The following is a 14,385-nucleotide window of genomic DNA, read 5'->3' as shown; positions in this document are numbered from 1 at the left end:
ACACTATCTGATTGTTGTCGTGATCAAATTATTTTTTTTACAAATTTTAATTTAGATTTGAATTTCAATCCACGACTCACAGGATCTTGATCAGACTTTTAATAAATTTTAATCGGGAATGGTCCTGTCAAGGACGGTAGTAAAATCGTGAATGTGTGACCCCAGCTTAACGTTTTATAATTTCTATATTTATTAACATAAAGTTTGACCTTCAAAACAATTGGGTTCTTTTTAATTTTCACGAAAAATGTTAAACCACAAAAGTAGGTTGATTCGACTTTGGGCCAAGGCAAACGAATCCATTCCTGAAATCACAAGAACATACAAGCCTTATATAATGGACTGAACTCCAATGGGTAATTACAGTCGTGGACTGTCGCAACATTGCTAATACACTTAATGTATCTACTTTTTATGTCTTCGTCAGGATAATAACCATCCCCTAAGTTTACACAGTCAATCAATTTACCGCCCTCAGCTTTGGGAATTTGATATTGACTGGTACACGTTCCTTTATAAAAGTACTTTTCATCCCCATATAGGTCCTTTCCACACTGAAATGTACCAATCATCCTTTCCATAAAACATTTGATGTAGTGAGGTGTCATTTGTTTATCTGGGTGCTCGTATAATCCATCATCTTTATTGCGGCAGCTAGGATAGGCAATCGTGCATGGTTCTGAGTGACCAGGAAGTGGTTTGTTTCTTGAATAATCACCTAAAATTAATGAAAAAATATACCAAAAAACTTCCGATGAACTCATTGTATTTGTTTTTTTGCATAAAAAAGTATATTCGAGATAAAAATGCACTTAAAAGAACCATAGTAAGATAGATTATGTTGAGACGGTTGTAAGTAAAAAAAATCTACACCAGTTTTTGTCTTCCTCTTTCTCTACCAGTATTTGCTATATTACACCGTTCAATTGTACAGTAAGGTGCATTTTACGAAGGAAACATTTTATTTGTGATTAAAACGATTTTCCATTTCTAAAAAAGGAGTTGGTGATCGTTACTTGGTAACATGCAAACTTTACAACTGACAAAATATATCTGATTTGCAAGATATATCATCGACATGCCACCATACGTCATACTCACTGTTACAAGAAATAGTGCAGATGGAGTTGCCACGGTGTCATGAAATTCTTTTTAGACGAGGACAAATAAATGTTACTTCATTTGCAGATTTACCTTGTTTGGCTTAATTTTGTATTAGATAAAGAATTTATCCGATGCATATATCTCATTTCCTTCATTCAAATATTATGTTTAATGGATTGCTTTCAATTAATGAGAAGGACAGATCAGCATAATATACTTGCATACAATCAAGACTTAAAGTAAGTTCACCAATGAAAACAAACTTACATCCATCGACCAACACTTTTCTACTTCCACAATTCACATTCGTAAAATTGTCACACTGGTTGGTGATATCGTTAAACATCTGGGGATAAATGCATTCGTCTAAATGTTGCTTAAAATGTAGCGGAACATTCGCATATACTATACTACAATCGTAAAACCTTTGACATTCCTCTGTATCGGCAAACTTGGTTGATGACGACGTCTGGCATTGGTCAGTTATAGCAGAGGATGCTGTAAAAGAAATTTAAAGTTGAAATAGAGACACCTATTCATGTTTTATCTTTAATGTCTATTATTTCTGTATAAGAATATTTTTAGTTAACAGCATCTTTTGGGTATATATATCAAGTTGAACGTAATCATGATTTGAAAAGCAATATAAAAAATCAGACATGAATCTCAAGAATTATAAAAAAAACATAATTGATATAACAAAAATATGTGCTTTAATGAAAACACGTACTCAATTCATCCTCACAACGCTGTCCCCCATATGTCTTTCCTGTTGGAATCGTCACACACTGACACATATAGCCAGGAGAAAATCCCATGTTAGAACAGGTTCCTCCGTGTAAACATGGACTACTTCTGCATTGGTCAGTTTCTATAGTCGCTGCTATTTCACAATGTGTACCAGTATATTGTATCTTCCCATCCTGAGATACCGTACAAACACATTGATGTCCAGTAGGGGTTGCAAAACACACTCCTCCATTTAAACAAGGTTTGACGTCACAACTGGTCACCAAGTCTTCAAAAGCTTGCAAAAAAGAAAGAAGTATACATGAAATATGCAATAAATATCAATAAGGATAGCATTTTTGGAGATATCTTTATTTTAAACATGAAAACTGGGAAATATTCTGTGCGTATTTGTGTGCCGAAATTTAGTGGAAATAAAAAACTATAGTGCAAACGTAAGTCGCTTTCTTTCATTTTATTCTCAAATGGAAATTAGAAATGTGTTTATAACTACCCGCTCACAGTATGCATATAAAATACAAGTCTCATGCCAAAGTGAATTGGATGTTTAATATGCAAAATACGTATCTCGCTGCTGCGTTCTCGACATACTTACCTAATTCACAGAATTGTCCAGTAAAGCCAGAATAACATGTACATGAAAATCCAGTTGTACTAGCATGACATGTTCCTCCGTTTACACATGGGATATCGGCGCAAACTTTTGATACTGAAAGAGAACATCAATGAAATTAATATTATTATTCAATTTTATTCTGACCATTATTTCTTTGTAAATTTTGTAATAGATTTGGCATATAATGGTATGAACTTTATTAAAACACTATATCCAAACACTATAAATAAAAGATGAAATGTACGATTTTAATATAAAATAAAGGTACAATGTATCACAACTTGTTTGTCGTTTTAAGGAGCAGAGTAGTTTTTAATTAAAAAAAAATCCTGAATTAAATATTTTTAAAATGCTTTAAGGAAGTACACCACTAATTCATGGTCCCATTACTTTCTATGTTAAATTCCTCCATTTCAACCAGGCACACCTCTTTCAATTTAAGTTCAAATAAAGTGGCAATCATTACATGTCAAAGTAACACTTTATGGTGTCTTCTACTGAAAAAATCAACATACCTTACATGGCATATAAGAAAGAACTGGTTCCCGGAACTTCGGATGTACCAAAACAGGTACTTTAGATCTGACAAACAGACCAAATGTACCCTCTTTTTAAAATATGCTGCAGTTTTTTAAATATTTAAAATCAAAAGTCCAAATGTGTTCTACAATGATCACCATGTCCTTCAGCTTTCATTTGATGCCAAAAATACCTCAATACCTGACATATTTTGAAAGTTACCTTCATGCGTAGGAACTATTTCGCGTTAAATATGTACTACTTTCTGGTATGTGCTTTCTGGCCGGGCCCGAATTAGAGGTGTTACACCTTAAACCCATTTATTTAGGACTGAAATGTATACATATCAAAATGAAACGAGTGACATCCAGTCTACAAAAAATGAGACATCCCAATGTTTAAAAAACTGCATTCCAAATATTATTGACTTAAAGCAGATGTAAAGAATGCAAAAAATTGAAAAGTCAATATGAATCCCGACTGAGTTTCCAAGCCAAATAGTCTCGATGTAAAACTTGATGTGCCAATGTAAATATATTTAACTGCACGCCAAATATAATTAACTGACCACTGGGTGTTTCCTACATACTGACATAATGACGAACTTTAACACGAAAACCATGCGCAAAAGTAACAACGTGTATGGCACGCCGTTATTATATTTATTCAATTTCGAGATATCTTATTTAGTTAAATAAGATATCTTATAAACTAATTGAGATATCTTAATAACAAAATGAGATATCTTATATATTAATTGAGATATCTGATTTATTAAATAAGATATCTTATATATAAAATAAGATATCTTATATATTAAATAAGATATCTCTATTAATTTATAAGATATCTTATTAACTATATAAGATATCTTTTATATAGTTAATAATAGAGATATCTTATTTACTTAATAAGATATCTCCATAAGTTAATAAGATATCTCTGTTGGTTTATAAGATATCTCTATTAATTAATAAGGTATCTCTATTAGTTTATAAGATATCTCTATTAATTGATAAGATATCTTATAAAGTATGTATTTTAAAGATATCTTTATAAAGAAGTAAGATATCTTATATACTTTATAAGATATCTTATTAATTAATAGATATATCTTATTAACTAATAGAGATATCTTATAAACTAATAGATATATCTTATAAACTTTTAAAGATATCTTATTAACTTATAGAGATATCTTATAAACTAATAGAGATATCTTATAAACTTTCGAGATATCTTATAAACTTATAGAGATATCTTATTTAATTGGATATAAAGATATATAATTTAATATATAAGATATCTCCATAAGTTAATAAGATATCTCTATTAGTTTATAAGATATGTTTATTAATTAATAAGATATCTTATAAAGTATGTATTTAAAAGATATCTTTATAAAGAAGTAAGATATCTTATATACTTTATAAGATATCCTATTAATTAATAGAAATATCTTATTAACTTATAGAGATATCTTATAAACTAATAGATATATCTTATAAACTAATAGAGATATCTTTTTTACTTTCAAATTAAATAAGATATCTCATAAAAATTAAAGATATCTTAATACTAAATAAGATATCTTTAAATTTGAATAAATATAAAAACGGCGTGCCATAAACGTGTCAATGATTTGTATTTCATGTGATAAGACCAGATAATGTTTATGGAATGATCTGTATTTCATGATATAAATTAAGATAATGTATATGAAATGATTTGTTTTTCATGGTATAAGACAAGATAATGTCTATGAAATAATCTGTTTTTCATTGGATAAGACCAGATAATGTCTATGAAAGAGTTTGTAATTCATTATATAAGAAGAGATAATGTCTATGAAAGGGTTTGTATTTTATGGGATAAACAAGATAATGTCTATGAAAGAGTTTGTATTTCATGAAATAAGATAAGATAATGTCTATAAAATGATCTGTATTTCATGGGATAAGACCAGATAATGTCTATGAAAGAGTTTGTAATTCATTATATAAGAAAAGATAATGTCTATGAAATGATCTGTATTTCATGGTATAAGACAAGATAATGTCTATGAAATGATCTGTATTTCATGGTATAAGACAAGATAATGTCTATGAAATGATCTGTATTTCATGGTATAAGACAAGATAATGTCTATGAAATGATTTGTATTTCATGGTATAAGACAAGATAATGTATATGAAAGGGTTTGTATTTCATGGTATAAGAAGAGATAATGTCTATGAAAGGGTTTGTATTTTATGGGATAAACAAGATAATGTCTATGAAATGATTTGTATTTCATGGTATAAGACAAGATAATGTATATGAAAGGGTTTGTATTTCATGGTATAAGAAGAGATAATGTCTATGAAAGGGTTTGTTTTTTATGGGATAAACAAGATAATGTCTATGAAATGATTTGTATTTCATGGTATAAGACAAGATAATGTATATGAAAGGGTTTGTATTTCATTGTATAAGACGAGATAATGTCTATGAAAGGGTTTGTATTTTATGGGATAAACAAGATAATGTCTATGAAATCATCTGTATTTCAGGGGATAAGACGAGATCATGTATATGAAAGGGTTTGTATTTCAGGGGATAAGACAATATAATGTCTATGAAATGATCTGTTTTTCATGGGATAAGACAAGATAATTGTCTATGAAATGATTTGTATTTCATGGTATGAGACAAGATAATTTCTATGAAATGATCTGTATTTCATTATATAAGACAAGATAATGTCTATGAAATGATCTGTATTTCATGGTATAAGACAAGATAATGTCTATGAAAGGGTTTGTATTTTATGGGATAAACAAGATAATGTCTATGAAAGAGTTTGTATTTCATGAAATAAGATAAGATAATGTCTATAAAATGATCTGTATTTCATGGGATAAGACAAGATACTGTCTATGAAAGCCTTTAAGGATTTGTATTTCATGGGATAAGACAAGATAATGTCTATAAAATTATCTGTATTTCATGGGATAAGACAAGATAATGTCTATGAAATGATCTTTATTTCATGGTATAAGAAAAGATAATGTCTATAAAATTATCTGTATTTCATGATATAAGACAAGATAATGTCTATGAAATAATTTGTATGTCATGGTATAAGACAAGATAATGTATATGAGAGGGTTTGTATTTCATGGGATAAGACAAGAAGATGCCTATTTTTATTAAGGGCTATGAAATTATCTGTTTTTCATGGGATAAGACAAGATAATGTCTATGAAAAATTACTATACTAATGATACATGTAATACAACTTCATATCAAATATCATTAACTTACCATTTTAGATTCCTCTTAAAATGACATATTCACTCACTTTAATGTTCTCATTGTCGACCAAAATCTCGCTTTGTCAACTACGTCAGCGATGAGACATCTTCGCTAGCCAAGGGTTACGATCTACTACCCTCCTCACGAGGAGAAGGAGGCGAATGGATCGTAATCCTTGGCTAGCGGAGATGGCGATGAGAAAAATATCTATTTCATTCAATGCAATACAATAAAGTAACAATACGCGACAATGTTTGGCAATTTTTCTGTTTGTGATTATTTTTACTGTAAGTCATACTTACATGACTGTGATTTCAATTCACAATTCGGACCGTGGTAAGAAAACCCATCAACATTTTGAAGACAAACACATATAACTCCATCAATTGTGCCCGTGCAAGATCCACCATTCAAACATGGCTTGTTTACACATGCATTGCCTTATTCATAAAATAAATAAATGTATGGGTGAAAACTTGGAATATTGTTGACAAATGATTTTTATTTGTGGTTATCGAGGTTACAAACCAACACATACGCTTGCTTTTCATGATCAAATAATTTTGAATCAAAAGATATACAGCACATGGTAATAAATCAACAACCGAACGATACCAAAACCAATAAAAATATAACATAAACCATTATCTTCGGTACAAATCGTAAGACTTGTATATTTGCCCTATCTATGCAGTATCACCTGTTATAGATGACCCGAGACGTATTAATTGTTCTTGTTGTTTTATTTAATAGACTCCTATATTATATATGCCTTATATGCAGATTGTTGCCTTTGCAGGCACAAACTATCTCGTTACTTTTATATAGTCCCGGATGCTTATTGTCATGTTCAACACAACGGGTGACAGTTTTTTCGTCTGATTTTGTTTTTACTTTTGGTCAAGACCGATCACAAAAATACTGGAGGCCGAGGTAAATTCAATACGGAAATTCCCAAATCAAATGACAAAATAAAAAGCTCAAACACATCAAACCAAGTCATATTCCTGACTTAGTACATACATTTCCTTGTGTATAAAATGGTAGATTAAACCTGTTTTTATAGCTAGCTAAACCTCTCACTTGTACGACAATTGCATCAGATTCCATTATACAGACAACGACGATTTAACAAAATGAACAGGCATAGAAGGTAAAAATGTCAAAAATAGGAGTACAGCAGTCAACATTGTGCTGTAATCTTAATCGCTATATATATAAACAAACAAATGTGTAACAAAGACATAAAAGAAGCATAAAAAGGCATATAAACAAAGCAAGTAGTTGTTTATCAAAAATGAAAGACAAGAATACAAAAATTTACAAAAGTACAATAAAAATAATGACGGGATGTATAATTACAGAGCCAGGTCATATGTATCAACGAAACACAAAAAGGCATACAGACGAAGCAAATTAGCAAAATTGAAGGACAAGAATACAAAAATTATTATAGAACAATAATACATGACGGGATGTACTTCATCAGAGTCACGCCATATAAATATCACTAAAACAGACTAAATAGTAAAAGCAATACTCGTCAAGACGAATAAAAGAATACTATAACACGCTATCAAGATGATACCCAACGTCAGTTGCAGTCTATTCTACAAGACCATCGTGTATGATTTGTGAAGTTGATACGGAAGATTAATCGACTAGGGTTTTGTACCTTCAAATTAACTTGTTTAGAAAAAGGACGAGACGTTCTTTCACATACCCCTGGTTCATCAACTTTCTGCTCAGACACTGGTGACGTTTTACAAAATATGAGTAGAAGCTGAAAGCTTTTGACTACCGAATAAGTTGTTTTTGACAAGTGTTCGAAGGAACCCCGATTCATATGAAAATAGGAACAGGTCGGCAAGGAAAGGCGCACAGTTCGTTTCCATTGGAATGCCAATAATTTGTTAAAACAGTCTACCTCAAAATTCCACAAATATGTTGTCAATGAGAAACTCCAGCATACTTATTGTTCCTCTGTGTGTAGCATATTTTACCCTTTTGTTCACTATTAACAAAAATATTCCGTATGGTATCCCGAAGAAATACATGTAAAGCGTAAGCTACCATTTCATGTTAAAAAGCGTTGTGGATTATTTCTTCTTTCGGACGAATTTTCAATTTCACATGGGGAATGGTGGTATACGGGGTTGCAAAATCAAACGATTTGTATATTTAATTATTTTATTTACCTACAATCTGTATTTTTATATATTTATACAGTTTCTACACAATTTTGATTATTTTTGTGTGTAGATGATTATGTACCTATCTGACAGTTCTGTCCACTAGAGGCGCTGGTACAGACACACATATAGGTTTGTTGTGGTGGTGACGATCCTATACAGTGTCCTCCGTTTACGCATGGGTTTGGTTTACAAGGGTCGGGATCAGTTATAACTATAAAGCAAAATATCAATGTACAAATCAAATTATAATTGTGTAACTCAAATAAAATTAAAAATGTTTTAAACCTATTACTTTGTGTTACATAGTCTTGTAAAAGTTGAAATTTTGAAGATAATTCTCGAATGAGATACGAGTAGAGCCAATATTTGGCTTCTCATACTGCGAAAAAAACATTAAAATTAATATTTCCTTTTAAAATTGAAAAAAAACTAATAGAATCATAAAAAGTGGGTGTTATATGGTAACTTCAGTGTAGAAATGGAAGTTTTGCTCTCTCTGTTTTTTTTAGCAATGTTAAATCCTTAAAAAAAAAATATAACACATTTCAAATTATTTGCATATATATTTAAGAAATTTTGTAAAATGATATGTTTTTGGGTAAGGCTTTGGCTAAGATCTTAATATTAATGAATATTAATGATCTTAAGACGGAGACACTAAAAAAAATAGTAGCAGGTCAAGAAGTCCTTATAAGTTCAAAGAAACCACATAAGCTTTAAGATACATATTTGTTATACTGATCATCTTTTCGATAATCTAATAATCGTCTATTGTTTATTCGAGATCAACAAATTATTAGATTTACCCTAAAGACATACGTTATTGAGTCATCCATTTTAAGTTCAGTCAGGTCAATGATGAAATCAAGATAACCTGATTTAAACTAAGAATTGTAAATTTTGAAGTATTGAAATGAGCTAACCACTTTCTACACTTCTTATTTGTAGGACTTCTTTTATAGAAAAAAAACAAAAAAGATAGAAACCACATAATACGCTTCAAGTTATGTCAAAATACCCAGTAGAGAGTTCTCGACTTTTACTTTATTCGCGTACGACTTTAATACCTCTTCTGACATAAATCAAATCAATGGTGTAAAATCCAAATATTGAATTGTTACCAAGACAAACATGGCAATATTTTCAAACATACAATGTCTAAATCCAAACAACTTTCATATTCTATAAGTATATATTTAGATTTATAGATTTTTATCCATACCTACTGGGGGTGCAGCAGCATTTTTATATGAGTGATGTTTTACTATAAAAAAAGTTATTCGGGTTTTTTTTGTCATCACTCTAAAACAACTTTTCCGGTCGGACAAATTATCAGTTGAAGATCGAAGGGCGAATAAGTTATTATAAAACTATTTCGTATATATAAAAGTTACTTACTTTTGTCGGTTGTAAGACCAGGTACACAAACATCTGGATGATCCAGCGGCACGCATGCAAAGTCGCCATATTTTCTGTGTCTGAGTGTACTTGGGCATTCAGGCATTGCTATGAACTTTCTATGCACGCATTTCATAAAAGTACAACTGGTTTCATCAACCTTGTCTTCGATACACTGTGGTTGTGTGATAGGGACTAAAAGTTAAAAAAAAAAGTTTTTATTAACATAAAACTCAAACAAGACATTTCTGTTATATACAGTTATATATATATTTATCCTTATCCTACCTATATATACTAACACACCATGTAACTAATAATATATATGTGTATGTGCTATTGGTTTTGCTCATTGTTGAAGGACACAATGTGACCTATGGTTTTTAATTCATACGTCATATGGTCTCTGGTGAAGAGTTGTCTCATTGTCAGTTATACCACATCTTCTTATTTTTATAATACTAAAAAATAGTTGTATTTTAACCTGGGTGTCAACATTAAAACAGTTAGAGATACGATTGGTTTTAGCAGCTTACCATTTCTACATTTATTTTGGTTCACATTCCATAAGGCAATTGCAATATCCTATGTTTACTAGACCCTTTGTAAGTAGTAAATTCGTCGTTATCTTCATTTTGAGAGAGTGTTTTGTTGTTCCTTTTAGGAGTAGACAATAGGTTAAACTCTGTTTTCGGTTAAAAGTAAAGCTTACGTTTAGCAGTGGATAACTAAACAGAATATGAATTGAGCTTTTGTATATTTCGTATGGGTTAATCACATGCTGACAATGGAAAACCGACACGATATGGCCAAATGAAAACCGAACAAGTCATCAAAACATTACAATGAACAGGACGAACCCTACTAAAATCTGGACTTGACTCGTCTAGCTACTGTTCCAACATGGGCGTTCATTGTGTTGCTCATGGCAAGGGAATATCCGGTGATATGTTGCATTCAAGCCACGATCGTAGGATACAGGATGGCATGTGACTTAGCAAATAGAAAATTATTTATATTTATCAAGTTAAAAAAAGAAGATGTGGTATGATTGCAAATAAAACAACTTTCCACCAGAGAATAAATGCGAAGACAAGATAAAGATTTTTCGAAATGAAGTTGCTTACTTGGACTACCATCTGGCAAACAGGCATCGGGGTCCTCTTTAAATACGCATGCGTAATCAGGATACTTTTGGTGCCTTAGACCAACAGGACATCCAGGCATCTTAATATACATCCCATGAACACATTTCATAAAATCACAGTTTCCATCTACTTTGTCATCCACGCACAGTGTTGGTAATGGTACACCTAGTACATATATTAGATTTGTTAAAATTGGCTGCTTCTTAATTTAACTTTTTAAAAGTTCATTTTTACTGATCAATTCTCCCAAAGACATTATGATACCTCAATAACTATAAATAGTGTGTCTTTTGAGTATTGTAAATTATTGTTTCATGTATTCATACGTTATAATATAAAAAAGAAGATTTGGTATGATTGCCAATGAGACAACTATCCACAAAAGACCAAAATGACACAAACATTAACAATTATAGGTCACCGTACGGCCTTCAAACATGTTTTATGTTATAAAATTTTATAAAGTTTTTTCTGGTCATTTTGAGTTTCAATGATTGTTTAAATTCTTAAAATACAATATACACGAAGTTATGTATCAATATTAATATCATAAGCATGCATGTAAACGAACAAATTCATTAGATACCATACGAACTATAAATAAATTTAAGAAAAGAAAAGATAGGAGCAAAGATTGAGAAATCATATTGATCTTTGAAAATGACAGCACAATTTTTTTTTCCGTTAATGGGACATGAATATTGTCTTCAACTCAAAATGTATAATTGATTATTTATACATTCTTCCATTGAAAATGCAAAAGATATGAAAAAAATGATATCTATCACAATATTTAATTGAAAATAAAAACGCATTACTTAAAAGTTTTAACACATTTGAAAATAAACAAAAATCTTATACGAAGAAATTTAAAAGATAACTATCATGATGGTCGTGGATTATAAAAAAAAATGTCAATTAATTTAATCTTTGTGCGATTAAAAATTGTGTAAAACATAGGAAAATGACACAGTCAAACAATGGCTAAAATATACAAGCTGAAATATTTACCTTTTCCAAAAAATAAACATATCAAAAATGCAAGTGATATCATTGAAATATCCATATCAATAAGTACTGTTTAACGTACAAATGCATGATCATTTTAGTTTTGTTAACTTATTTCGAGCCGAGACATAAAATCTTTTTTAACTGGGGGCGAAGGCTGTATGATACTAATCACTATAGGTATGTTGAATTATAACTATATAGTTATTGATTCATAAATCCGGGTTGATGTTATCGATGATGTCCAGGGGTATATTTGGTCTGATGTGATTCAGCAGTTATCATCCTCTGAACTTTGCAGCCCGGAAAAAATAAAAGCTAATACCAGCCTTAGTATAGATCTTTTATAAATATGAAATATTGAGGAGTGGGCATACATATTGTGACATTTGAAAAATTTTGTTTTATAGATTCTTACTAGATAAAGTTCCAAATTTTCATATTAAGGGGGCTCCTGGGTATAAACCTTTTTTTTTTCTAATATAGGATTTCGCTACATTTTTCTCTAAATAAACTTTGTCCTATACCTAATAGAAAAATAAAATAAATATATGGGGTAACCGCTCATTTAAGCTCACAATCTGCCATCGAAAAAAGCATGCATTTATGTTTAGGTACTTATTTTCTGTTGAACTAATAGGAGAAAAAAAGGTAAAATCGAAATAAAAAAAGAACCTAATATAAGAAATTGCTTAAATTTTACAATTGTTTAGTTTAAGTGCAGTTTATTTGAAAAAAATAATAAAAAATATAGGTCACCGATGAGTTTAAAAAGATATTTCAATTTGAATGCCAAAAAATGTCATTTTGTTCACCAAAGGGAGATAATTTGGAGCTTTTTCAATGATATCAAAATTTTAAAAATCATTTGGGGCTAAAACGCCTTGATTTTTTGGGTTGATTTTTGAACCATATCATAATGTTACAACTAATAATGTAATGAATAAAATTTGTTATGTAAAATAAATGTTTAAATATTTGCTGATTTTTTTTGTACCCACGAGCCTCCTTAAGATAGAAATTCGTACATTTTTTGGATAAGCACTATGAAATTATACTGGTATTCCATAACGCAGACATATAGCGTCGAAAACATTATTAAAAGATGGTCGGGCTTATTTCTCCTCAAGTCGTGTTGTGTTTTAGTCTATTGTTACTATAGTTTTTACCAAGAAGTCAATCTCAAAAAATAAATCCAAGCTGATAACAAGTGGATTTTTTTTATTTTTCTAAATTGCTAAATTTTAGGCACCAGGAGATGGCAACTACCAACATGGAGAAAGAATTAAATGGCACTTAGGCATTTGCATTTGTTTTTGGAAGAATTTATTCCATGGCGAAACTTTCTGTGCGTGTTACGCATTATTTGAGCTTTAATACCATCGTGAACGCTCAATGATTAACGCTACAAACATCTTTACTCTTAATCTAATATTCACCAATTAAAATGATTTTCTACTAAGGAAAAAGCCACACGTTTATGAGAATGGACAGTGAAATAGAAGGCTTTTAAGCACATCTTAAAAAGGTTTAATGGTTTCTATATCTGTTCAATATCCTTTCTATCGTAAAGGTTATGACAGCGATGTTCCGTGACTGAACTGAAAAGACTGCCAATAGCAATTTGATTTTTCATTGTACATTTCCTTGTATTAAATGTTTATAGAAAAGAACATCGTCTGAGTGAAAGGTTGGAAAACATTTAGATGTCAATTTCACGTCAAGAGACAGTTTAATATGCATTCCTATCGATTTATCTTCGGAGATCTGAACTTAATTGTTGGAAATCATTGCTCACGTTTAATCAAATTGATAGTGTTTGTTTCGAGTTGTTCTAAACTATAATTTCTATGGAAATTGGGATACTTTTGTATTCGGTTTTCTGACTGAAACTTACAATTATGCTTCGTAATATGATGAAGTTATCTAATGTTGGCTCCATTCGATTTTTCTTATGCATTTATTAACTTGATGGAAAATTGCATGAAATAGAAGTTTATTGAACAAGCTTTATCTGGAAATACTATATGCAATTTTTGGTCTGCGATATTTGAGTTTAATACTTCATTTATATCAACAGAATTATCTTAACCTTACATTCTTAATTACATTTATAATAAAAAAAAACATTGACTTCAATGTAGTTTTAAATTCTATCCTGATCATTTGAGCAAATTCTTAGCCTATGATAAATTTCTTGTTTTAAAAAATGGTTATTTTTGTCTAGCGCAAATGAGTAAAAACCTTTTTCTTACTATTTTTTACATAAAGAATTGAGTAAATTCTCTGCTTATCAACTGAGTATTAAAATTCTTTCTAAATAAGAAGAAATTTAAATGACTTTAAAATA

The 14,385-nt window shown here is 30.3% G+C and overlaps 1 protein-coding gene across 1 annotated transcript; it reads right to left on the bottom strand.

Annotated features, from left to right (window-relative positions):
* Nucleotides 1-248: 248 nt before the first annotated feature.
* LOC134710157 (sushi, nidogen and EGF-like domain-containing protein 1) lies at nt 249-12,196 on the bottom strand. Its single transcript, XM_063570376.1, has 9 exons — nt 12,039-12,196; nt 11,007-11,192; nt 9,880-10,074; nt 8,561-8,692; nt 6,589-6,726; nt 2,450-2,563; nt 1,835-2,131; nt 1,372-1,602; nt 249-718 (listed from the first exon to the last, which is right to left on the bottom strand). Exons 1-9 carry the CDS (start codon nt 12,091-12,093, stop codon nt 312-314), a joined length of 1,755 nt encoding a protein of 584 aa, XP_063426446.1. The 5' UTR covers nt 12,094-12,196; the 3' UTR covers nt 249-311.
* Nucleotides 12,197-14,385: the final 2,189 nt, after the last annotated feature.

Source organism: Mytilus trossulus, chromosome 1 (assembly GCF_036588685.1).
Source record: "Mytilus trossulus isolate FHL-02 chromosome 1, PNRI_Mtr1.1.1.hap1, whole genome shotgun sequence".
NCBI lineage: Eukaryota > Metazoa > Mollusca > Bivalvia > Mytilida > Mytilidae > Mytilus > Mytilus trossulus.
Note: the sequence above shows the minus strand (reverse complement) of the source record. Positions and strands in the feature narration are given on the sequence as shown.